The 26548-nt window shown below is 39.9% G+C and overlaps 1 protein-coding gene across 4 annotated transcripts; it reads left to right on the top strand.

Annotated features, from left to right (window-relative positions):
• The first annotated feature begins 229 nt into the window (after positions 1 to 229).
• Positions 230 to 25672, top strand: LOC117450880 (1-phosphatidylinositol 4,5-bisphosphate phosphodiesterase delta-3-A-like). Of its 4 annotated transcripts, none has more exons than XM_034088885.2 (15): positions 230 to 248; positions 10866 to 11033; positions 13744 to 13972; positions 15000 to 15129; positions 15628 to 15853; positions 16463 to 16664; positions 21662 to 21806; positions 22043 to 22195; positions 22284 to 22424; positions 22528 to 22678; positions 22831 to 22947; positions 23209 to 23387; positions 23730 to 23865; positions 24130 to 24279; positions 24361 to 25672. In XM_034088885.2, the coding sequence occupies exons 2-15, from the start codon at positions 10895 to 10897 to the stop codon at positions 24501 to 24503; spliced, it is 2241 nt and encodes a 746-aa protein (XP_033944776.1). In that variant the 5' UTR covers positions 230 to 248; positions 10866 to 10894; the 3' UTR covers positions 24504 to 25672. The 4 variants fall into 4 exon arrangements, with proteins under 4 accessions (XP_033944776.1, XP_033944775.1, XP_033944773.1 ...); XM_034088884.2 differs by lacking the exon at positions 230 to 248 and adding an exon at positions 309 to 457; XM_034088882.2 differs by lacking the exon at positions 230 to 248 and adding an exon at positions 2962 to 3444.
• The last annotated feature ends 876 nt before the right edge of the window (positions 25673 to 26548 follow it).

Raw genomic sequence — 26548 nt, forward strand, 5'->3', positions numbered from 1 at the left:
GTAATGAAATATAAGTTAATTTAAATAAGTTTAAATTACATTTTAGTCGCTTGGTCTAATTAGAATACGTTAAATGTAACTAAATATGTATTATATGTCCTTGTTGCCCACACAGCATAAAGCCGAATTAGAAATGAAATAAAAACCCTCCTGCATTTAAAGCAAAATAAAGAACCCCTCTTAGGGAAACTAGTCCGTGTTAAATGTTCACACAAGGAAATAAGTAAAAAACAACTTGTGTTGAAAATGCAAGTATTTTTCATGTTTACATGTATCGAAACGCGTCGTTTTGATGACATTACAGCATTACATGATTCATTATGACAATTATGTATGTTGTGCGGAGTGATACGTTGTGGGGCACAGTCTCCGCGAACTCGGGAATCAGCGTAAACAAACGACATTTATTGTCAAGCTTCCGCTCCGAGTACATCTCCGAGCCCCTCGTTGTTAAAGGGTGGGTCAGGCGATCTAACTCTTGCTCAATAATCCTGTTACCAGTGGACGGAGTTGTGTAGATCAGTTTTGAGTTTTCCTGCGCAACCCACCCAAGTTTCTGATATGCAGTGTTAGTTTTACACTGGTGCGTCGTGTTAAAAGCTAAGGATAAGCTAGCTAGCTAACGTTAGCCGAATGTTAACGTTAGTTAGCAAATGATAGCTGCGTTGTTTCGTTCCCAAACTAAACACTGCCATAATTATAAAGTGTGAAGCCATACGCACTAAAGTTAGAACAAAAAAAATAAACATTGTTGTTAAGAGCTCGACGATGTTACAACGCAAGTTATTTCTAGCCAGGGCCAGTGCTACGTTAGTTTTAGGTTTAAGCTCACAGTATTAACTTTGCCTCAAACAGTGATCTGTTGGGGAGTTTTGGGGCTGTGTTGTTAATCTATTGCACTTTAAAGAATTGATATTGGGAATTCAAAAATGTGCTACGTTAACCCAAACGCCATAATGTACATAAAGCCAGGCTAGCTAATGCTAAGTAATAAGCAACAATGGATCGACAACCTTAAAACAATGGTTCCTACCATCAATTTTTTCGATTAAGCTTTAGCGAGTACGCAACAAATTATATAAATACCAATACAACCAGCTATAGAAGTTGCTAACGTTAGCTATCTGCTAACTAGGCCAATGTGTTTATCCTGGGTCAGCGTAATTGCTGGAACGTAATGTATCCCGTGAGGGTTCCTTACTACAGGATTACGATTGATTTCAACATTTTAATTATGCCATTCTCTCAGATTAATATATACTCCAGGCTATAAAGAAAAATTCAAATGAAAAAACAGCATTTGTTCCTTATAATCCGTGAACTGGAACCCTCGATGAACTCGTTTAGCTTCAGGAAGTAGACGGCCCCCAGATCTTGCAAGGCAGCCCTGAAGCTTTCCTTTAGTTTCAAATTTAGCAAGCCCTGGTTGTGATTTACACACAACTAACAATTTAATCATACATTTTCAACAACTTTTCTTTATAACCTTTATTGTGCTGTGTACAATTTAAAAAAATCTGAAATTAATTACTGTTTGAATTTATTTTGTATGGCAACCTTTGTGGTATATGTAGCCTATTTTATGTATTTGTATATATATATATATATATAGGCCTACATATCTTATTATTTTTAAAACACATAAGCCTTCTTTGGCATTTGTCACTAACTATATCCTGCACACACATAGTTTCTTAGCCTAACTTAAATATAAATGGAAGAAAATGTTTTGTTCGTCTGTGACCCCTTATGGTGGGTCTCCTAACACAGATTGACTTAGAATCCAATGGCTGCAAACAACACAGGCCTACTGTTTCTACTAATAGAATCAGGCAGGGTTTCAGCTCTGGCAAATAAGCAAGCTGAGCTGGGAATCCTTTCAGGAAGACTTGATAGCCTATGTTCCAGTCAATATGAAGCCTAACGACGGTGGGGATTAGGAAATCATACTAAATTATCATGTTTGTTTTTTTAAAATCAAGGAGCATTGTGCAGTTTTAGAGCCATTGGTGCTCCTGCATAGACCAAAGCCTGTGAGGATTAGCAAACATGATTTAATCTCTCTGTCTAACATGGTTGTTGCTGCAATTGAGAGATGAAAGATAGAAATCGTTTTAGGCCCACCGATGGCTTTGAAATCTAAAATGAAAACAATGGCCAATATATATCTGAGCACCTATGTTTTTAAGATTTTTATGAAGACAGATTTAGTTGACTTCTAGTGTGATTTGTGACTTATTGAAAGAAACATGTAACTTTAAGAGACTCCCTCCAACCCCATACAAGCTGCTTGTTATGTGTGTTATTTTGTGGATGGCTATGGATCAGGGCAAAGTCACATTTCATGCTCGAGTCGTCCTGACAGGACGAGTTTTAGACCGCCCAGCTGAGCTGTGTCTCTCTGATCTCCTTTATAACTCCATTACAAGACTTTATTAAGTTTCCAGCCACTGCTCGGGTGCTGTGGGCCCATCTCCATCCACTTACAAATAAGAGTTCATTCTTAGTTTGATTCCTACTTTACAGCACCTCACCGTATGGATACATGTAGGCTAGATTTAGCTGGCCGTAGAAGAGGAATTTTACTTTAAAATGATTGATTTGTTGTTGAGATGTTTGCAGTTTCCTGTAATGACCAGCAGGGGGCGCTGCACTCGTAGGGATTGAGTGCAAATCATTGAATAGGAAACATTTTCATGTCCTAAGTATTTGCTCTGACACACTCTACCGGCTTGTTTTATAATATTCTCTTATTTTAGTTTTCCACCCTCATATTTCCCAGAAACTCGAAACAGTGAGCGATCCAATGGCCTTAACTTCACAACACATGCCATTGGGTTATACCCTACTGTAATAAGCTGTTTTTTATGCTTCTGGAAAGTTTGATAATATACCCCAAGGCATCAGTAAAGTCATATGTTTACCTTTCCTATCTATAACAATGTGGCTGTTAATCCGAATCTGCCGAATAGCTTGTAACTTTTTTAAATCAAATTTGTACCTGAGTAAATTATATTCTTATTCATGGACTTGACCGTTCCTGTCTCATGTAATTCAGTTCGTCGTTGTTTGTTATGGCAGAAGAAGGAAGTGCGAGTGCGTAAAGTGTGCGCCTTGTTTGGAATCATATTACGCACAGCCTGCATGGACAGCAGCGCCGGGGAGGGACTTGAAACATGTGGGAAACGGATAACTGTTGCGCTCGGCTCTCTCTCTCTGCTCGGACGCTTTTCTGGGACAGCAGAAATCTGCGCTTGCGGGAAACACCTGCACTTACTATTTCCCAGAGTTAACGGGCCAGATGCGAGTATTAAAGTTGTACCCTCCGGTTATTTTTCGCTGGAGTTGTGATAATGTTAGGCAGCGGTAAATCAGCGACCAGCAGTCCGAAAGAGCAGAGGAAGAAAGGGGCTGAGAAGCCCATAGACCCCATCAGGAGGCTCGGTAAGAAAATCCAAACTTTTTGAGGTCCATGGGATAAAAACACTATAAGAACTTATGTGAGTATGTGAATATCTTTTGTATGGAAGGTTTTCTCCTGTGCTATCACCTCAGTGATGTACAGTTATTTAGTCACTTTAGTCAAGAATTAGAGTGTAATATATTTAACTTTTGTATAAAGTGACTGTTAATCACCAGATAATGACACATCAACCAGAGCGGTAATCATGTGTTAATGAAGAGCTGAAGTCACTCACTCGTGAATCAGGCTGCTCACTATTCACATCCCCTGGTTCTCAGTCCAACTACATTAGGCTGCATGCTACCACTTTACACACACCTTCTATGCTCACATTCTAACCTCACCCCAATAAAGACACCTGTTGAGCACCTGTCAGAATATCTGCAAGACACTGGATGTCTAGACATCTGCAAAGAAAACTGCTCTGAAGGTTTTATCTCCGAACATTGAACGCCTGATTGTTGTTTTGCTTTGTTTACACAGCAGTGTGTTTGCAGGACTCTAAACCGTTAATAATCCAACAAGTAGACGTCATCATTTTTTTAGGTTGACTTAAAAAATACTTTAAAACAGCTGATAACCTGTTTGTTTTTTATCAATTACTTTTAGAATTGATACATTATCGAAATGTATATGCTGTAAAATGTATTATCTCTTCGATTTACACACGGCATCTATTGCATGTCTGTCCGTCCTGGGAGAGGGATCCCTCCTCTGTTGCTCTCCCTGAGGTTTCTCCCATGTCCCCTTTAAACTGTGGGTTTTCTCTGGAAGTGTTTCCTTGTACGATGTGAGGGTCTAAGGACAGAGGGTGTCGTTTTTCTCATACTGATATTCTGAACAATCTGTGCTGTTGTATTTGCTGTAAAGTGTCTCTACTGTATGCTATTTTTATTATATGTACAGCACTTTGGCTCGACCAAAAATCGTTTATAAATGTGCTATATAAATAAAACTTGATTTGATTTGAAATGATTGCCAAATTTTCTTTTTTCAACCTACAACTTTTGTAGTTACCTAATCATTATACATTATACACGGTTGCCCATAAAGTTGGAATAACATGTGTTGTATACCTCTGCTCATGAAATGATTGTTTGTGTAAATCGGAATAAAAAGAGGAATGTGTCTGAAAACACCATTATTCCAACTTTTTGGGCAACAGTGTACATCAGTATACGTTCAGATCCAAACATTTTCTAATTCAGTTAGCTCAGCTCCTGCCCGTCCCTGAACGTATACCCCAGCTTTTTTCCCAGCAGTGTATGTGCATGAATCTAGAACAGTGTCTCGCTAATACCAAAAAATCAAGCCAGTGAGCTCACCCACCCCCACCACACCCTGACCTCTTTCAGCCATGTGTCAACATAAATCAGCGAGGTGGCCTTCAACACACCATGTCTTAGCAGCTTTTAATCCTTACTTACTTCAGAGAAAGAAAGAAACACACACACTCTACTTTCATAATGAAAAAAAGTGGAACTAAGGGGGTCAGATTGCTGTGTCATGAGGTGTCACAGGACAAGTTGTCCTTGTTTGTTAAAATATTTCTCATTTGCTGTTAACCTCTTCATTACGGTAACATTTCAGGTGAACTGGAAGTTTGTTAGTTTTGAGAAAATCTATATTTTAATCAGATAAGTCCATACATGGATAAATATATTTGTTGCTGTCACTGACATCTCCTGCGGCGGTCTTGTATTTAGTTTCAGAAACAGACTGAGGTTGTCAGCAGTGTTGTGCCCTCTGGTGCTCTGGGGTGCTGTGATTGTGAAACACAGGAATTAGTTCATTGCGAGAACAAACAAGATTCACACAAACAAAATCCATAAATCTATTCACGTCCAGATCTTAAAACCATTTTATGAAGCCTGCATTTACATTTTCAAACATAGACTCCAGAGTATTGAAAAGTAATTAAACCTTTATGTACACACGACTATTCTTAATTTTATTTAAAATGCTTTTAACATAATTCTGAACCCATATGAGGTTTCAGGAATCTGCTACAGGGAAAGGATGCATGTGTTGTCTGGGATGTCAGAGACTATTTGAATTAATCAGGGATTTCCACATGTCAGAGATTTATAAACTTATATTCAACTAATAAAGTAAACAGTACCCTCCACAATAATTCTACAGCACAGCTAAACACTGTTGTTTGGCTCTGACATCTGGGGTTACTAGAATGGGGCCATTCAAATAATACAATCATTTTAAAATCCTTGTATTACGAAAAATACCCCCCCAAAAATGGGACATTCCACTTCTCACACCATCTGATGATATGAACTCATCTGCCAACCTCAGTATCCAGCAGAGAAATCCCAACAATTTAAGATCTTTGGCCTAAAGAGAAGCGAGACCCAACTTGCGATTCATGTTCATACCTTTGTTTTTTATATCTTTCTAATTCATGTTTGCGTAAGATACCATTTCGAAAGAAGGTAAAAACACAATCAAAAAACGATATTAAAGTTGCAATAGCTGATTACATTTGAGCTGATATCAACATAACAGTTACTTCCTTTAACTATTCCTGTGAATTCATACGAAAGATGAAGAAAATGTGAGTGTTGCTTATTATCAGCTGAATAAGAACCAGACAAAACCATTGAAACGTTATTCTGTATTTTAAAATAAAACTAAATTGGTTTCTAAACATTTTCCTGAGATAACTGTTTTCAGATCAGCCGCTGAGAGTCTCCAGAGTACGCTCAAGCTCTTCCCAAATCATAACTCTAAATACCATATATATCATTAACGGTTGGATCTTGTTCTAAGAGTTACCCTATTCGCTGCCTACTCCGTCTTGTTGAAACAGCTGTGGGACATAATTAAGAACATTTAATTGGCCTGTCACCTACAATCTACAACATCCTAACCCTCCATCTTAATGCAAGTGTAGAATCCTTGCTGTCTCTCGTGTCAGTGGAAATGCTGAGAGAAACGTGAACTGTGTTCCGGCAGGAGCTGGTATGTGCGCCTGAATGAAGAGGACGCATGCAGACACACTCTATTACTGACCAGCTGATATGGTTATTTTCTTTCTGATCCTCCTATCACTTTCAAGGCACTCCTGCTGCTCATAGTGTGAAACACCCTTAGAAAAATAATCCATATGAGATTCTTTTGAATGTTTGTTGTTTTCTCACAGCTGATCCAGCAACCTTCTTCTTTTAGCCAATTCTTTTCACATGCTGTCAGCTATCCAACTGTTTACAATCTCTCTGTAGGTCTGTGGATTGGCTTGTCCACAACTTTGGTCCAGAGTGTAACATCTTAACTATTGGATGGATTGCCATGAAACTGTGTACCAACATTCAAGGCCCTTTAAGGGGTAATTCTTGTTGGATTACTCCCAGACTCTTGCCCCTTCAGCAGGTCAAACGTATCACTTATCATGAGAACATCTCATAATCTAGCAGAACAAATTAATTAGGACCAATTTTTAGACAATTCTGGTTACTAGATGATGAATCACTTTTTCCTCTAGTATGACTTCGCTCCTTTTAGGTTAAATACTAAACACCTTGATAGATGAAATTAGAAATCCTCTACTTGTTCCGGAAACGGGGACATGTATACTATTACAACAGCAGATAGTGTAGATATAGTGAGGAAACCATCACACTCTGGTACTTCTACTTTTACTAAGGTACACGATCTGAGTACTTCTCCCACCTCTGCTATTTAATGTTATCATAGAGTGAAACATTTATCCGTCAAAAATATTTTGTGTATGAACAAAATGATCTGCAAAATGTACGGAAAATCCATCAGGCTCAGCTGTACAGTGTTTATGGCAAATAAGCGAATGTAACCATGCTATTGAGCTAAATAAAGATGGTAAACGTTACAAACATAACAAATGCTAAGGTGCTTTTGCTAGCATAGCTAAAAGCGGTGCTTGGTTAGCAGCTAGCATGGTTGTAGATTCCTTTAACCGTCTTTACTTTCCACCATGCCGGTTCTGCTGCTTTTCTAATTACTGTGCAGTGTTGAAATGCTTCATGCCAACTGCCTAGGGTTGCTAGCCAGTTGGAATGCAGGTCTTTGAGCATGTGATGTAGTGATTGTCAACCAGATTTTCTGCAGTCGACGCTGAAAAGAAAACACGATTCAGATAGCCTGAAGAATCATGCCCATCCCTCCATTTACGGCCTTATAAAGGGGTTTTCAGGAGCATAGTGTATCAACATGTGAATTTGCTCCTGTTAAAATGCACTGTGGATTAAATCTGTGGGATTTGCCAACACTTTCAGGCTTGTGCTCACTTGTCCGTTTTGGTTAGATATTAAAATGATGCAGGTAGGAAAGAAAGAATATGGTTGAGGCTTGAGAGGCAATAAAAAGAGGTAAAGCAGTGTATTGAGAAAGAGGCAGTAAAGGCTGTTTGGGCAGTTTAGCGTGGTCAATGACCTGCAGTTAATCAGGCCCATGTGCTCTGCTTGTGAGAATGCCTTGTATGTGGTAACAGCTTGGAAAACAGGGTTGTTATGGATGGAGGGCTGGTAGGGGGGTTTCTTTGTCCTCAACCCTAGTGGGGAGAGCTCCTCTGCTGCACCCAGTTTGTTGCTAGTCAGGGGGAGGGAGCTGGGAGCTCAGTTTCTGTTGTGCTGTTGCTTCGGGGGCCCTCTGAGGAACTCTCAGCCATTTGGCACTGAAATAATAAGGACTAGGATTTAAGGGAACGTTAAAGAAAGTATGCCAACAGTTTCTGGTCAGATCTTCAAGGGTGAGCAGATGAGTCCAATCCTAAAGAAATATTTGACAAGAGTTAGAGTTTGTTTGGACCTTTCCTTTGAAAAGCCCTGAAAGAGAAGAATGCTCTTTGAGAGGACCCATTCATCCCTGCAAAAGAAGCAATGAGGCATGGCTGAATGTGCTCTATTAACACTTGTACTGTAAAGCATGATTTTTTTATAATAAGTTACAAAGTAGTCTGGTATAACTAGGCCTACTGCTTAACTAAACCATTAAAACCGATGTTTGAGTAGATTTATGCACCAAAAGTGTGGGACAATTTCTACACCAGTTTTGCTAAATGTACATTTGCATTATACAGGATCTTCAGACCCATTTTTTGTCTGAATGTTTGAATATTTTCAGTAATTTTCAGATAGCTAACCACTAAGGACAAATATTCCCCTTTGCCCACCAAAACACTAGACCAAGATGATTCAGTAGGCTTAACTACTGCCTATCAAACCTTTTAAACTAATGACCCACATCTCTGCCACATCTTTAATTGTTTGTCTTGTTAAAAAAAACTGTCCATACCTTAAATATATTCATTCAAAATAGATTACTTGTTTTGTTTGTCAGCTTTGATTTAGTCCCTTTTTTTGATCTTATCAAAACCAGCTCATGTAAACCAAACAACGGTATTTACAGTACTCTGTTTCACTTTCAGTTTTATTCTTAAAGTAGGCTACCTTATTCATTTTCAATAAGTCCAGACTGGGAGAAAATACACATGGAACACATTGTGTGAAACATTATGTGAAACATCAAGTCACTTTTTAAGACACTCCATGACGGCTACACACACCACCACACTGAATACGCTGAGCACAGGTCATGTACTGCAAGGTTTGTATAGGAAACACAACCTTGAGTTTAGGGTACAGCAGACATGTGTTGACTGTATATAATAATGAGAGGCCGGCTTCAGAAATACGGTCAAAAAGGTTGTATGTTCCAGGATTACGGCTGTTGCATAGGACTTTTTTTGTTGCATAGGAGTTTGTCAATTCTAAAAGCAATAAACACATTTGCTGCCCTAGGCAAGATTTTTGCTGGCGCCCCCCCCACACACATGATTTAAGTGGGGGGGGGGGTTTGGAGGCAAGCTCCCCCGTGAGGATTTTTTTTTTTTAATATTGAAGTTAAATGCATCAATCTGGTGCACTTTGAGAGCAAAATTAAGAGATCAATGGATACATCTCTCAACATCCATATGAAACAGAACTGTAAGCAGATTTTCTTTTTCTTTATGGATATTTTTAAAAATCACTCCCCTTTTAAAACTGTATTCTTGTTTATTAATAACAACTTTTTGGTACTGTCATATAGTATTTTATACCTGTTTTTCATTTATTCTCTTGTTTTTTTATAACTATAATGATCATATAAAGGTGTGCCTTTACCTCACTGAGCTGAGGTTATCAGAGCCGCTCAGTCTGTCAGGAGAGAGCTCTCTAAAGCTCTCCCCCCGCGGCCGCTTACACAGTAAATGCCAATGTTAATAAAAGCACAGAAGCTGTATACGTTTTTTTGGAGTTTGATTTATTTTAAATTAACACAAATACAAAATTAAAACCTACACTGAACAAAAATATAAATGCAACACTTTTGTTTTTGCTCCCATTTTTCATGAGATGAACTCAAAGATCTAAAACATTTTCTATATACACAAAATAACCATTTCTCTCAAATATTGTTCACAAATCTGAAAACATCTGTGATAGTGAGCACTTCTCCTTTGCCGAGATAATCCATCCCACCTCACAGGTGTGGCATATCAAGATGCTGATTAGACAGCATGATTATTGCACAGGTGTGCCTTAGGCTGGCCACAATAAAAGGCCACTCTGAAACGTGCATTTTTGCTTTATTGGGGGGGTCTGGGGGGGGTCCGAAAACTAGTCAGTATCTGGTGTGAGGGTTAGGGTTAGGGTAATGTTGTGAATCGAGTGGCCCATAGTGGTGGTGGGGTTATGGTATGGGCAGGCGTATGTTATGGACGACGAACACAGGCCACTCGATTCACAACATTACCCTAACCCTAACCCCTAACTGTATGCAATATAGGCGCAGTTCTATAAGATAATAAGATGTACTTTGTTGATCCAAAATCGGGAAATTGTGTTGTTATGAAAGAGAGAGAGAGAGAGAGAGAGAGAGAGAGAGAGAGAGAGAGAGAGAGAGAGAGAGAGAGAGAGAGAGAGAGATCTCCGCACCGAACACGTTAGATGTCAAGGGAGATGTATGCCTCATCATACTTTGTTGATTTGGGCATTATAGCTGAATGGCTTGTCGGGGGCTCGTCCACTTTTCTTTTAACGGCTGGTTGTGTTCAAAATGTGTACATTTTATCCTAGGGCGCGCCCCCCAGATTGGGAACCACTGGTGTAGCTGATAACAGCCGCAGAGTTGTTAGCATGGCTGTAGTAGATACTAGGTCTTGCCATCCTTACAGACTGTACAACATTAATCATGATTTAACTACTCACTTACAAAGGAAAGATTACGATCTTAAGGTACCGTTTTTTTTTTTTAAACATGTTTTTTTTTAAACGACAAATGGGCACAAAACCAAGACAAACTCTACTTACTCAATCACAATACATTGTTTACACTAAAACCTTCTTTGTTTGTGTATGCTTGTGTGTTCCAGGGCTGCTGGACAACGAGGATGTTCGTGTGATGATGCAGGGCTGCAGCATGGTGAAGGTTCGCTCTTCGAGATGGCAGAAGAGTCGAAACATGCGGCTGATGGATGATGGACTCACTGTGTGGTGTGAATCTACAAAGAGTTCCCGCAAAGCCAAAGCCCAGCAGACATGTAAGTATTGCTGAAATATGGTCAGGGAGAGCTAGAAGGAGAGCATACAGTGTGTGACAGAGGCCACAGACTAAAAGTCAGTTATAAGATGTGAGCATGGTTAAAGGGGAAAGGAGCTCTGAAAGTAAGAGTGCTCATGAATAGAACTTGCCTTTAAAAGGAAGGAAATTATAGCAATATCAGGTTATAGACGAAGGGCGTTGCCTCGAAGGAAACGTATCTACAAGGGGAAAATGTTGAGACTAATCAGCAGGACTTCCACCAGCCCAGCCTGAGTCAGCGTGCTCATTAAACCAGCCTATTGTTCAAAGTTGTTGAGCTGTTTTATCTTGGCTCCATCTCATATCCTATATTCTAGTTTTTCTTGTTAAAAAGGTTGCTTGTTTGTTTCCATGGTAAGTCAGTATTAAATAAATAAAATATTCATATCATAAATACATTCTGGTTAAACAGTCCATCATACTTACAATAATAATATTATTATAGCAAAAATAAAAACGTTGCTCAGGCCTTATAACAATACAGTTCTTATAAAGAGATCTTATAGTTTCTTGATGAATATTGTTTACTGTTTTATATTAATATTGTTTATAATTTGCATTGAACCTTTAAACTATATAAATATTGTTTCGCTTTTGATGTTTTGGTCTCAATGTTAATACAGCTACAACTGTTTTATTGGAGGAAAATAATAATGAAAAATAACTTAATGAAATGAAACGTCTTCAGGCCAAGCAACTATTTTAAATAGAAATTATTTTTAACCACCCTTTGTGTAATATCTGTGATAGCATACAGTCTCCAAACTACACCAGTGACCAGATTTACAATTACACAAAAGTAATTTCAATAATTGTGGTGATTATCATAAAAAAATATGAAATGCTAAGAACATTTTGCATTTTAGTGAGCTTAGGTCTTCTAACCGCCGCAGATGCATTTAACCTTTCTCATATTCACACAAAAGTAAAGTATTCAAACAAAAGAGATTAGAAAATACCAAAGGGCACAGTCTTTATTTAAACTAAAAGGCACTGGGAAGGCAAATCCATGGTTGGCTCTTAATCTTGTTTGATACTGGGTTGTAGTAGAGCGTGGCTAAGCAAGGACTTCACAACATTTCCAAAAGTTCTATAAATGGAACTTTTGCAAAAAAAAATCTCTTTTTGCTTGAAGTATCTCCCTTTTGTTTTCCTCCTTGTTGATTGACCTTTAGCTCTCCCACCTCTTCTCTGTTTGTGCTCTCATTGCTGATGTTAGAATGCAGTTTGATGCTCACCCCTTCTAGCCTTACAGAGAGGGGGGGGGGGGGGTTGGCAGGTTTATGGGTCAGGAGGTGGTGAAGGCTGTCTTGATTGTGCTGCAGCAGCTCCAAAAATACACACAGAGTGCTCAAGTTGCAGCATGTAACACTCCTTGCAATGATGACAACAAGCAGTGTGAGGACAGCATGGGCTCTGTAGTGTGGACAGTTACTGATAATGTCACACGGCAGGCTGCTATGTCTAAGTGTTTGTTTGTGTGAATCCAGGATGAAATACTGGTTCCTCTTTTCCAAAGCCCCAGGTGGGTCTCCAGGTCCTGTGTGATGTGGACAAGCAGTTCAGTGCAGCGTCTGATGCTCGAAAGCCTTTGTCAGTTAACACAAAGCTTTAAACATCTGCATGTCTGCCTTTCTAAACCACACACACATGCACATACACATGTCACTTTTACCATGTCTCCGGGATAACCGCTAAGTAGGAATGTGGAGTAATTTTGAAGAGGTGGACGGCAGAGGCTTTATGACCTCCAGCAAGAGAAAGATTCTATTGTCAAGCCAGACACTGCTTATTACTCAACTGAGCATGTTTACAACACAGCAGGCACTCAAGTGCAGAAATAGACAACTCCTAACTGTAGTAAATAAAGTTGTTAGGACCTGCTGGTAGGTAGTGTGTGTTTGGCTGCCTTTTCTTTGAGTGTTGCCCAGACCCACCAGAGCTTTGCAAATAGATTTAAACAGTTGAAATAAAGTACTAATCTTCACTTTATTGGACTAGGACTCCTTTGACAAAATCATACACAGATATATACAATTGTTTTGGGGATGACAATGTTGCTCATAGAGTTCAATTTCTTTCAATTGTCTACAAGTTGCAGCCTTACTTTGGATTATGACTTAATACCTGAAGATATTCCAATCCTCCTTAGCTGTCCTTCAGCACTTATTAGGTAACGTAAGCATGCTAACCTTCTTAATTGATATGTCGAACGTTGTAAACATTATATGAGCTTAACATCTACATGTTTGCAATGTCGTTATGATCTTGTTAGCATGGAAATGTTAACATTAAGCTAATAAAGCCTCACAACATGGCTTAGACTTTTTTTTTTTTTTTTTTCCTATCCTAAAAGTGAACTTTTCTCCATGTTGCTATAGTAACTGCTCTAAAACCCATTACAACACCCTGGTCTTTAACTCTCAGTAGGGAGAGCGTCTGCAAGTCAGTGCGTGTGCTGTAAGAGTCATAAGGTGCAGGTTAAAATTATCACACTGAGAAGTATGCAATGTGCATATTATATTTTACAATCCTGTTGCTATGGCATTCTGTTATTTATTTATTACCTTGACCTTAAGCTGCTTCGCTCCTTGCATTGTTGTGATCTCTTTGCAGAGCTTTGTTTACTCAACAACGCAATCAATTTTTATTTTCCTCTCCTTTTCCAGTCGCAGTGACTGAAGTGGAGTGTGTGCGTGAAGGCTGCAAGTCCGAGGCGCTGAGGCGGCTGTCCGGGTCGGTGCCAGAGAGCCACTGCTTCACGGTGGTCTTCAGAGGGGCCCGGAAGAGCCTGGACCTGCTGAGCCCCTGTGAAGATGCAGCAAGACGCTGGGTACGAGGGCTCCGCACTTTGAAGGAGCATGTGGCCAACATGAGTCAGAAGCAAAAACTGGACCAATATCCTTCCCAAATTTCCAATATGCTAAAATGAATATAGTGCAGCTGAGTCAGCATTGCTATGGCGACTGATTCTGCAGTCACGTGTGCCATCCCACGTCCACAGCATAGCTAAGGTGAGCAGTAATGACTAGATAAAAAAGTCATGTCTAAATATAGTTTGACACTTACTGTTAGTCACAATCCTTCACAGCCAGAGGATAATATGACTGTAGGTATCAGGTACTTAAATACATTCACATAGTTTCTGCTTCTCGATATATATTACGTTTTGTGAACATATAAATCCTCAGGGCAATTATCTTGTTTATACTATCTTGTTATATCATTTTACTCTACTGTATTTCATGTTGTTGACTTTCAGCAGTCTGGGTTATCTTAAATGGTGTAATGTGTGGGGTCTGCGTTATAGTTTCCACAACTCTATTAGCAGGTGACAACAAACTATAATTAGTTTCTGGTTGCTACCTTTTCTTTTACGCACATATCGTACATTAGAACAAATTGATTTAACAGACGCAAATGTCCAAAGGGATTTGGAAATAAATGCTAAAGCTAGATTTCATCAAAAAATGTAAGAGCAGGTGCGACTCTTCAACAAGAGCCAATACATTTGATATATGAGTGATTCTGATTCTGAGCCAACAACACACGTTTTTTGGCTCTCAATATACACTATGTTGCCATTTGGTAGGTTTCCCTAGGTACAATTAAAGTTGTTTGATACAACAGTTCTTCAATAAAATCTAAATTCATTAAGGTTATGACTGTGCTAATTTAACTTTAGGATTATATTTATTCTTGAATTTAGTTTGTGGTGATGGGGAATTCAATGACATTAGACTGACAGGTGTTTCTCTTATCTTGTCCGCACTTTCAATAACAATGTAGCAAGGCTACAAAACAGAAATGGTATAATGTGACAGAGATTTAAATGTATCCTTCACATGTGAATCCAAGGACAGCCTTAATTGATAAACTATAGTCTTTAGATTTTAGTCTGGTTTTATTCCATAACCCTCTACACTTGGATCCGAGGCTACCTGAGGCGAGCGGATGAGAACCAGGACGGCAAGATGAGCTACGATGAAGTCAAACGTCTGCTCCAGATGATCAACATTGACCTGAGTGAACAGTATGCCCACTCTTTATTCAAGGTCAGGCTCATCATGTGTGCATTATGTGAGTTTTTTTGTAGCACTTTAAAGGTTATTTATGTGAGCTGAATACTGAAAAAGCATTACATGTAAGACAGGATGAAGAGCCAGTTTACTGTGACACCCTGGAGTCTAGTGTCTGTGTTCAATTACAGCGTCTACCCTCCACATCTTTATCCCCTCCACCCTGTCTTCCCCACAACAAATCAAGAGCCAGTGATTTCTTTATTGTGTGGCATTACTGCCTGTTATGTCCCTGCGCTCTCTACTACAGCTGAATAGTTGGTTTGTATACTACTTTCAAATGCAATTTCCTCTAATGACCCTCCTCAGAGAGCAGTAGGCCTATAATATGTAATGCACGTATACACAGCCGGGTTGAATTTGTATGGAGATGCTTTCCTTACAGGGAATTTGAAGTACTACCAGAATAAAAGCATGCTGTGTTTGATATGTGAGTTTGTTTTGTTTAACTCTTCCCTCGTCCCTGTATCCCAGAGGAGTGACCGATCAGGGGATGGCCGTCTGGATCACGTAGAGATCGAGGAGTTCTGCAGGGAGCTGCTGCGACGGCCCGAGCTCGACGCCGTGTTCAGACACTATTCCAGTAATGGTTGTGTGCTCGCCACTGCTGAGCTGCGCGACTTCCTGGGAGACCAAGGAGAAGACGCCTCGTTGAATCATGCTCAGAGCCTCATACTCACCTATGAGCTTAATGACTGGGGTAGGTCCTTAAAACAGTCATTTAAAGCTTTAAGGAAATAACCCACAACATTTTCATATAAGCACTGTGAAAGTCCCGTTTTGAAGTCAAAATACTGATTAAGCGTCTGTTCAAATCTCTGCTGCACAACAATCTGACGCACTTTCTGTTTCTAGCAATGAGGGTCGTTTGATTTGATGAAGGACTAAAAAGAAATAATAACCACCATTGGTGAAATAAAAGATAGCAAAATGACACCCACAAAAGCATGTACTATGTACTTAACAGAATATCAAAGGAAAAGGTGTCAAATTTAAATCTTAAATCCAACCAATATACATGAAGAAAGGGAACTTTTCACTGGGAAACAAAATGTTTATGATTCTCATAAATTAAATGTTTTATTTGAAAGTGAAATAATATGATATTTGTTATATATACAGTATATAATAAAATGTCCTTTAAGTAAAACAACAACAACTACATTATATGTATGAAATGATGAATAATTATGAATGATTATTTTAGTTTCCAAAAAAAGTCTGCCATGTACCCACATGTTAAGGCTTATTCATTTTAAGGTAATGTCATTTTGGTAGTAGACACTAAAGACTTTGCTCTTTGTTACAGCTCAGAAGAACCGCCTCATGACCCAGAATGGTTTCACCATGTACATGCTCTCCCGAGAGAATGACGTGGTTAACCCAGACCATGCCAGAGTGTACCAGGACATGAGCCGCCCTCTGGCCCACTACTTCATCTCCTCGTCCCACAACACATACCTCACCAAGGACCAGGTCACCAGCGCCAGCAGCACTGAGCCCTACATCAGGTAAGACATCTACAAACAGCACACATTTTAGCATGAACAAAACACAATATATATTCTTACCATGTATGATCGTCAGACATGTTAAGTGCCCCACCACCTCTTCTACATAAGAACAAGAGCCACGGATTAAAATATATCTATGTTAGTTTGTTTTGCATTTATGCTTGGTGATATATCTGTTTCTGATCGTGTTTGCCTCTTTGATATAATTGGATGTCTCATTTTGGTCTTCTGTTTCCCTTTGTGATAATTGTGTGTCTCTTTGTGATCACTATGTTTCTCTTTGTTTTTGTTTTGTGCTCAATTTATGTCTCTTTAGACATTTTCTTTCTCTCTGGCGTCTATTTTTGGTAATTTTGTACCTGTTTTTGTGTCATTTTTGTGGTACTTTATGGTCATTTTTGTCTCTATTTAGATTTAGATTTAGATAGAGCTTTATTGTCTCCCTTAGGAGAAAGTTGTCTTGGGCATCGAGATAATAAACATAAAACATTTAGGACAATCAGTCATAGATACAGAACAGAGATCGCATATCACATGGCAAAGAAACAAACAAGAAACATACAGGTACAGAACTTTCCCTATTGCACATACATAATCAAATATTGCACTTTTCCCTATTGTATTTATGCATAAATCAAATATTGCACCTTCCCTATTGCACCTATGCAGTGTCCGTAAAATTGCACATATCCCTATTGTATCCATACCTATTTACACATATTGCACTTTCCCTATTTAACCTTCTCGATTGTATAAATTACACTGTAAACATTTCACCTCCCAACAACTCCTAACTCCATAATCACAATTGTTTCTGACTGTTCATCAGCTTGATTGACAGTGGAATAAAGGAAAACTTATACATGTTCAATTTACAGTTTGGTAATCTCCACTGTAAAATGTTTGGCTGTAAAATTACAGTAAATTACTGGCTACTAGTTGCATGGATTTCACAGTAATTGACTGTAAATATTTCACAGTAATTGGCTGTAAATATTTCACAGTAATTTACTGTATATATTTTACAGTAAATTAGAATAAAAGTACAACTAAATACTGTGACTTTACAGTTGCCATGCCCATGGAATTACTGTGATATAGCTGTACAGAGATGTGGTATTATGGTACCTTGCTGTACATAAATTACAGTAATTACCTGTATTTTCACACTATTACTGTAGAAGTAATACACCACAGTAGCCAGTAATTTACTGTAAATATAAAAATCTAAATAATACGATAATATGTTGTAAATTTGACTGAGATTGTACCATAACTACACAATTCAATCAGCTCAATCAACAAAGAAAAACAAAGAAAATGCCCATTTTTACTTAGTATTACTCCATTGAAGTGCAAAGTACATTTCACAGTGTCTTGGAAATGTTGTTACGGCCCAAACCTCTACTCCGCGGTAGTGGCTCGTGCTGATACCCGCAACATGAAAGAATACACGCAATAACCGGTACTTGGTAACGAGCATTTATTGACAATCAGCCAACAACAAGCTCACACAAGCGAAACAAAAAGAGGTCTGGAGGACTGGCCAAAAGGAACAAACAGAAGGAGGGAACCCGAGCCAGCCACACCACGGACCGTAGGACCCAGAGCTCCCCCCCCTAACCAGAAATCAATTATAAACCCAATGGGAAACAAAATAAAGCCACGAAAACTGGACTACCAGGTCCTCCAGGCTAAACATAAACACATCTGCAAAAATATGGCAAAGAGGTATTCTAAGGACAGTGTCTCCGGCGTTAGGATAGGCGAAACATCCTTCTCCTCCAGCTTCTCTTTATATATACACGGCTGAGTGGAATTTGGAACACCTGGGCAGAGGCGGAGCCAGGGGCAGACCAGGTGCACCTGGGCAGAGGCGGAGCCAGGGAGACAGAAAAGAAAACAAGGGCCCTTTCTCATTTCATCAAATCCCTCTCCTCGACTCCTCGACTCCTCTGTCCTCCGGTAGTGACCCGGAAATGAATTTTAGCGCGCCATGTTGAAGGACATCCCATTTCTCTAAATGCACGTCGAGGACCGAGCATCGAGCATCGAGGAGGCTCTCTGGAGGAGCTCTAACCGAGGATACACTGATGGGTCCTCCATGGTCCTCCACGGCTCCTTCGCGGATGCATTTCCGGGAACAGAGATGTTTCAAAGAGTCGTGACGCACGGCCGGACTTATCTCAGCCAATGACAGCTCTGCATGCATCCCCTGGATATTATTTTAGAAACTGCTTTCATCGCGACGCGATGTTTACAGAGAGAACAGCTGTGAGGTCCTTGCAGAAAGCAGAGCAGTGTGTATAATATATATCGCTCAGTAGAACAGGCCTACTCTCTTTATTTGCTTTAGTTTAGTAGATATCTACAAACAAAGAGTCGATATTTTTCTAAAACCATTCAGTGCTTCACAATAAAATACACAACGGCTGTAGCCTGTTTTAGGAGCTGTATGTGCGTGCGTGTGTGTGTGTGTGTGTGTGTGTGTGTGTGTGTGTGTGTGTGTGTGTGTGTGTGTGTGTGTGTGTGTGTGTGTGTGTGTGTGTGTGTGTGTGTGTGTGTGTGTGTGTGTGTGTGTGGTACAGTGTGTAGGTGTGTGTGGTACAGTGTGTGCGTAGATGCAGCGGACAGACAGGTCTGTTGGTTTGGTGTCCTCTGCTTACTTTTAATACTTGTAAATACAACTTTTGGCCCGTAATTTATTTTCCTCATTGTAGCGACCAAAGGGGAGAGGGGGGGGGATATATCCAGTCTCTGATAGTGTTACGAGTTATGAGAGTGCTCTGTTTGATTCTGAAATTGTATTTATTTATATAAATATATACACATATATATGTGTGTGTGCGTGTCCGCATCTGTAGCCTGTTATTGTCTCATTATACCGCACTGTGAATGAATCAAAGTAAATATATAAGTCATCATGAACACATCTGTCCATCAGACAGAGGCTGCTGTGCCTTCTGTCATCATTAATGGACGTCTCTTTAAAATGACCGCTCAGAGGAGAGGAGTTCTCATTTCTCTAACCGCCTGCTGCTTCCCCTCCTCTCTCCTCGGTTCTCCTCCTCTCTCCTCGGTTCCCCTCCTCGGCTCGCATCTCCTGTGGGCGGAACTAAGTATCGAGGATAGGAGTCGAGGAGGGGAGTCGAGGAGGGGAGTTCGAGAAATGAGAAAGGGCCAATGAGGGGAGCACTTAACACATGTCTACACAGACATCCACTCAAAGTAAAAAAAATCTGAAGAATGTGCTGACATGGAGGTTTAAATTGCCATGCCTCTTTTTGGCTTTCGAGCCCGTCTCAGGGTTAATGCCCAGGAAGCACCTGAAAACACTAAGCCAAGACAACAATTTCAATTTTACATAGATTTATATGTTGCATCGTTTATTTTAAGGCATGCAGCGTTGCCCCTTTCAATTTAAGTAAAACCTGCACCAAAGAAATAAATTAGTATATAAAGCCAAGCAAGAGCGATAAAAGCAAGAAAATCACTTAATTTGTTGTGTTATCACAGAGGATGGTCTGAATACAGTATGTTACTGGACTTGTGATTTAGATTTAACTGACAAGTTACCAAACCATGTTGTGATGCCATAACGAATAATAGACTCAATTGCTGCCCTGTAGAACATTAACATGATACATGTATCCACTCCATGAACCCTGAGCCGACGCAGAAAATGCAGGCGCTGGCTTATCTTTGAGCATACCTGATCCACCTGATGGGCCCAGCCTAACTGAGCATCAAAATAAATCCCCAAATATTTAAAACGTGTAACCTGCTCAACTCCCTCCCTGTTGATAAGGACGGGGCTGTGATCACCTACTGACTTGGGGTCAAAGATCATTTCCTTTTGTTTTTTTAACATTTAACACCAGGTTGTGCGCCTCACACCACTTCACGACCTCTTCAATCTCAAGTTTATAAATAGAAATGTCTGAGTCTCTAGTCAGTAGACTAAGTATCGCTGTGTCATCAGAAAACTTTATAATGTGGTTGTGTGTGTGCTGACTCCTACACTCTCAGAGGAGAGCTAACGCAGCCTTGTGGTGCCCCTGTGCTTATGACATGTGTCAGAGAGGGTCGAGTTTACTTTCACCTGCTGCTGTCTTTCAGTTAGGAAGGAGTGATACCATCTGATCAAGTAAGGATTCACATCCATCTGTTTGAGCTTTTTTAACATAATTTGGGGAAGAATAGTATTAAAAGCTGAGCTAAAGTCCATGAACATTAATCTAGCATAAGCTGAAGGGTTTTCCAGGTGTTTTAAAAATAAAGTGAGTTGTAGAGGTCAGAGCATCATCTGTACCTCTACCATCGCTGTACGCAAACTGGTAGGGGTCCAAGAGGTGTTGCACCTCAGTTCGCAAGTTCCCTACAATAATCCGTTCTAGTGACTTCATAACTATTGAGGTCAAAGCCACTGGTCTGAAGTCGTTGTTGTTGTTGTTATGTGGGCATTGTTTTTTTGCAACTGGTATGATGACAGCTTTCTTCCATATTTGAGTGATACTTCCCGTGTCAGCAGAGAGCTGGAATAATGGACTCCAGGCAGGGGTGAGCTCATCTGCAAATGTTTTCAGCAGGAGTGCCGAAATACCGTCTGGCCCACTGGCCTTCTTAGTATGCAGTTGTTTGAAAACCCTGGCCACAGCACTATCATCAATTATTATTATTCTATTGTGTATTGGGTCACAGGTTAAAGAGGTTGACAAGTTATTACATGCATCAATGTTATAAGCAGAATTAATATAAAAACGTTTGTAGAAGTTGTTAAGTTCATTTGCTTTGTTAAGCTCATCCAGAACATGCATTTCCCTCTTCATTCAATCATTTATGATTGTTTAGTTTGGCTTTGTGCTCATATATTCATGCCCCAACACGAAAATGTTAACAGTGACTTCAAACAGAATGTCCCCACAACCTCTTGGGGCCATGGCCAAAATCATTGGATCCTTCTGTGGTGTTAAGAAACGTGTGTTCTCTGACAGGGCTCTGAATCAGGGATGTCGCTGTGTTGAGCTGGACTGCTGGGATGGAGATAAAGGTGAACCTGTCATCTACCACGGCCACACTCTCACCTCCAAAGTCACTTTCAGTGAAGTCATTGAAACCATCGCCCAGTACGCCTTCAAGGTGAGAGTAACTTGATTTAATGGTGTAAATCCTTAGCTTTGTTGGTATGCCTGCTACTCCACGTTACTGCTAATGTAACAAGTGGTCAGTCAGGCTTGTGGTCACATGCTTGGCTCTGAGGCGGTATTTTTGTTCTTACATAGCATTACAGAGTCGGGTCCTGGATTGATATCATGTGCTCTAATTGCATTCTAATGGCTTGGCATACGTTTTTCTCCCTGTGCTTCTCCCTGCAGGCCTCCCCATATCCTCTAATCCTGTCTTTGGAGAATCACTGTTCTGTGGAGCAGCAGGCGGTCATGGCCAAACACCTTCACAAAATCCTGGGCAGCAAACTGCTCACCAAGCCCCTCAGTGCCGACCCGCCAAAAGATCTGCCTTCTCCTGAAGTACAAAACACACAGACAAACACACAGCAGGATCAGTTTTCAAAGGCCTTTACCTGTCTGGACTCCTAATGAATAACCTTCGTTGCAGGAGCTGAGGGGGCGGATTCTGGTAAAAGCAAAGAAGCTGATCCCTCACCTGGGGCAGCTGGGTAAGAATGGCAGCTGTGCCAGCTTCTCCTCGAGCTCTGAAGATGAAGTAGCAAGCAGCAATAAGAAGGATACTGCAAAGGTCAGTTCAAAAAAGATTTGTCATTGAGCATGAGAAGCTGTTAAAGTGAACTTCTTACATTTTCTGAGCAGTTTACTCTAATGTTTGCATTTGCTCTTCCCAGGTCTGTTCTAAACTGAGCCCAGAGCTATCAGAGCTGGTGGTGTACTGCAGAAGTGTCCCCTTCCGTGGCTTTGAAAATGCACCTGAAAAACCTCCAAACGAAATGTCTTCCTTCTCTGAAAGTGATGCCCTCAAGCTCATCAAAGACTCAGGTACAACTGTGCAAATATATATATTTTTTATTAATTCAAAAGAGAAGGTCGAAAATATTTGTTGACACTGCTTTCCTGCAGCTGATTCCTCCACAAAATGTAATCAGCCTCCAGTGCATCATGGCATGCTACTTTCTTCTTTTCATTTGCAGGGAAGCTTTTTGTGAGACACAACAGCAGGCAGCTGAGCCGGATCTACCCCTCTGGCCAGCGCCTCGGATCATCCAACTATGATCCTCAGGAAATGTGGAACGGTGGCTGCCAGATGGGTTAGTACTTTCAGACGAGAAGCTTTGTTGCTGCTCTGATGGCAGCACATTTAGGGAATTCATTCTGAAAACATTATGTGGACCGTAAGTGCCAAAGAATTGTTACAGTGACTCATTTCTGCAAATTGCCGCTTCATCACAACAACATTGATGTCAACGGCTTTGACTGATTGAGAGAATTCACAGATGCTGAAATGTTTTTCCTTGGCTTGTGTGTGATCAGGCTTGCCGTGTTTCTGACTTTCTCTTTGTGCTCTGCAGTGGCTCTTAACTTCCAAACGCCAGGAGAGCAGATGGACCTGAACCAGGGCCGCTTCCTGCCCAATGGTCGCTGTGGATACCTTCTTAAACCAGCTTTTCTGTGCAGCACCACTTCTGACTTTAACCCAGAGAACACAGGAGGAGGCCCCGGTCACACCCCCACCCAGCTGACTATACGAGTGAGTGGTAACCATACACTGTATAGATATTGTATATTAAGGTGGTGACCTATTGAGTAACAGTCAATTCGATTGGTTGTCTCAAATTCATCTTAGAAAACAATTGGTTAATCATAATTAGATTTTTGATGTACTGCAATGCAATTTGGACATACATTGTTGCTACATTCAGACTGTTTCCTATTGTTGTTACTGTCTATTACTACATATTAAATTCTTTGAAATCTGTTTATTTATGATTTTTTTTGGCTGTATAAATAAACTGAATTTGACTTGACTTGAATTGTTACTCTCCCATTTAAACTGGATTCGAAAATTGACTATTTTCCCTTTGATTTTTAGATAATATCTGCGCAGCAGCTTCCAAAAATTGACACGGAGAAGGTTAGCTCCATTGTGGACCCACAAGTATGGGTGGAAATTCATGGGGTGTCAATTGATAATGCAAGAAACAAAACCCAACGCATCGACAACAATGGTGAGACGTCCTTATTCAGTATCAGCTATTTTATGTACAGAATATTGTTTTAAGCATGTAACTCATTTTCTATTTTTATGCAAACATGTTATTGAAGTGAAATTATGTAATATCATAGGTTTTTCATAATTGTTTTACTTTGTTATGATATAAATTCAGGTCAGACATTTTTGTGAAAGCCTTTCCTGTCCAAGCCCATGATTGGTTTGTTTGAAAAGTAGATTGTCGGATGATGTATTTACAGCTCTTGTGCGCCCTCTACAGGTTTCAACCCCCGATGGGACTGCACTCTGAGCTTCCAGCTGCAGGTCCCTGAACTGGCCCTGGTGCGGTTTGTAGTGGAGGACCACGATCACACTGCCAAAAATGACTTTGTGGGGCAATTCACTGTACCATTCATCAGCCTACGAACAGGTGCTCATTGAAAACCCTATGCAAATTATAAATCAGTCATTACTGTGGCATGCTGTTTGTAATTTACTCTTTTTTTCTCAGGTTATCGACATGTTCATTTATTGAAGGCAGGTGGTTCCAGTCTGTCCCCCAGCACACTCTTCATCCATGTCAAAGTCACCCGCAAAGGAGTACTAATCAAAACTGTGTCAGAGCGTATGGCCATTGCTAAAGGCAAGGCATGACGTGCATCTGAACGAGATGGAAAGCTGCATTTTCTGACAACAAAGGGCTTTGAAAAGGGGCTCTGAGCGTGAGCAGAGAGAGGCTGCCAGTCCCAGTCCAGTCCTCAAGTGGTCCAATTTACACTGAGCAACTGCAGGAGGAAAGATGTCGCTTATCAGAGATGAAGAAGCACTCTGGCTCTCAGCAAATGAATTGCCTCAGGCTAGATAATGAATCCATTATACACTGTGGGAGTATCATCTCTTTTCCAGGACACTGAGGATTGTGGTCCGCCAAATATGGAACTTGTTACAAAATCAGTTTTAATGTTGTTTACTCTAATTTTAGGTGGCCATCCCAAATGTGTTGGACTAAAGATTTTTGTATTTTAGAAATATTTAAAAAAATGTACACTTAATTGTTTAGCAAATACTTAAAGAATGAAGATACTTAACAAGAAACAGCACTTTAATTAACTTAATGAGGGGGTATAAAAGTCCTGTCAGTGGAACTCCCAACATGTGATTTAAAAATGTATCATTTTTAATGTTTAGGAATGATGATTATAACACCAACTGATGTTATGCAGAAAATGTTTTACTGTGATTGCCACAGGTTGTGCATGAAGATTATTCAAATGATTAATGTGTTTTACTTGATAATCTAGATACTCTAGGCACTTTTAATTTTATGACAATATACAGTATTTCCACAACTTAAAAAATGAACTTGAAATATAAACAGTATTAACTTTAACTTAACTTTCTTAAGAATCTAAATAGTTGTATTTACCTCATTTCACAAATGTGACATTTGTTTTGTTTGATATTTGTTTGTAGGCATATTAGCTCTGTTCTGTTAACAACCTTGCAATTTATTTGTGTTGCCAAATGTTGTGTTACATTCTTCTATAAAACATTTGGTTTAACATGAATTGCAAATAGCAAAAACAATACCAATTAATTTGAGCTACTGCAAATAATTTGAAACTCATAGAGCTTCCTTGGTGCAGTAATGAGAGATGACTGTAATTACAGTGCATGTGATCTACAGTATATGGATTTCAGAAGCATGTAACAAGCGTTGTATTATGCATTTGCAGTGTTAAATCATATGTTATATGAATGGCAGTTGGTGTTATTTATGCAAGAGAAAATACTGTTTTCATAAAAGCACTAATAACACTTCACTGTGTGAGAACTTTTTGTTTATTGATCTTTATAGATATAGTAGGCTATGTTTGTTTGTGTGTGTGTGTCTTAAGTACATTGTGCTTATATAGTATAAGTAGCCTTTTTTGATCTGAATACCCTGTTCATCACTAAATATGTTGTTATTTATAACAGCAATCAGTCTAGGTTATCCACCAAACATATCCTCTCCTCGCATGCCTCCGTGTTTTCAATTCCCATTTAGCTAAATGCAGATCACATAGCTCATATCAAGCTGGTGTGCATGTGTATGAGAAGAATAATACTTTAAATCCAACAAATTACAAATGAATTAATATTGTGAAATAAATGCTTCAAAACCAGGAGCATGTCTTAAAGGTCCCATGTCATGCTTTTCCGGTTAGTACCCGTCCCCTTGTGTGTTATGAAGATTTGTATGCATGTAAACGGTGTGCAGAGTCAAAACCCTCAAAGTACACCCTGTAGCGAGTAAAACTCAAAAACAGAAAATACCTCCCCAAAACGCCTCATTGGAGATACGTCACTGTTCATTTGATTCTTCCGGTACGCATGATGTCAAGTGTCAACCGTACCCGTAACGAAATGGACCAATCCGTGGAGCCGTTACATTACGTCCGCGGAGCCGTTACGTTAAGCCCCCGCTGATTGGTCCAAATTGACCAATCCACGGACTTCCTGACACACACACTCAGTGCAGGCAGCTCTGCTGATCTCTCCTCCCTGGCTGCAGGCTGATAACAGACAGTTGGGATCGCGGCGAAATTCTCTCTGCAGACCCATTCTCACAGCATTTATCAACCTTTTTCTTTCTCAATATCAAGCCACACTTATTGTTTTTACTTCGGCTGTGACTTTGTGTGTGCTCAGGATGA

Source organism: Pseudochaenichthys georgianus, chromosome 8 (assembly GCF_902827115.2).
Source record: "Pseudochaenichthys georgianus chromosome 8, fPseGeo1.2, whole genome shotgun sequence".
NCBI classification, from domain to species: domain Eukaryota; kingdom Metazoa; phylum Chordata; class Actinopteri; order Perciformes; family Channichthyidae; genus Pseudochaenichthys; species Pseudochaenichthys georgianus.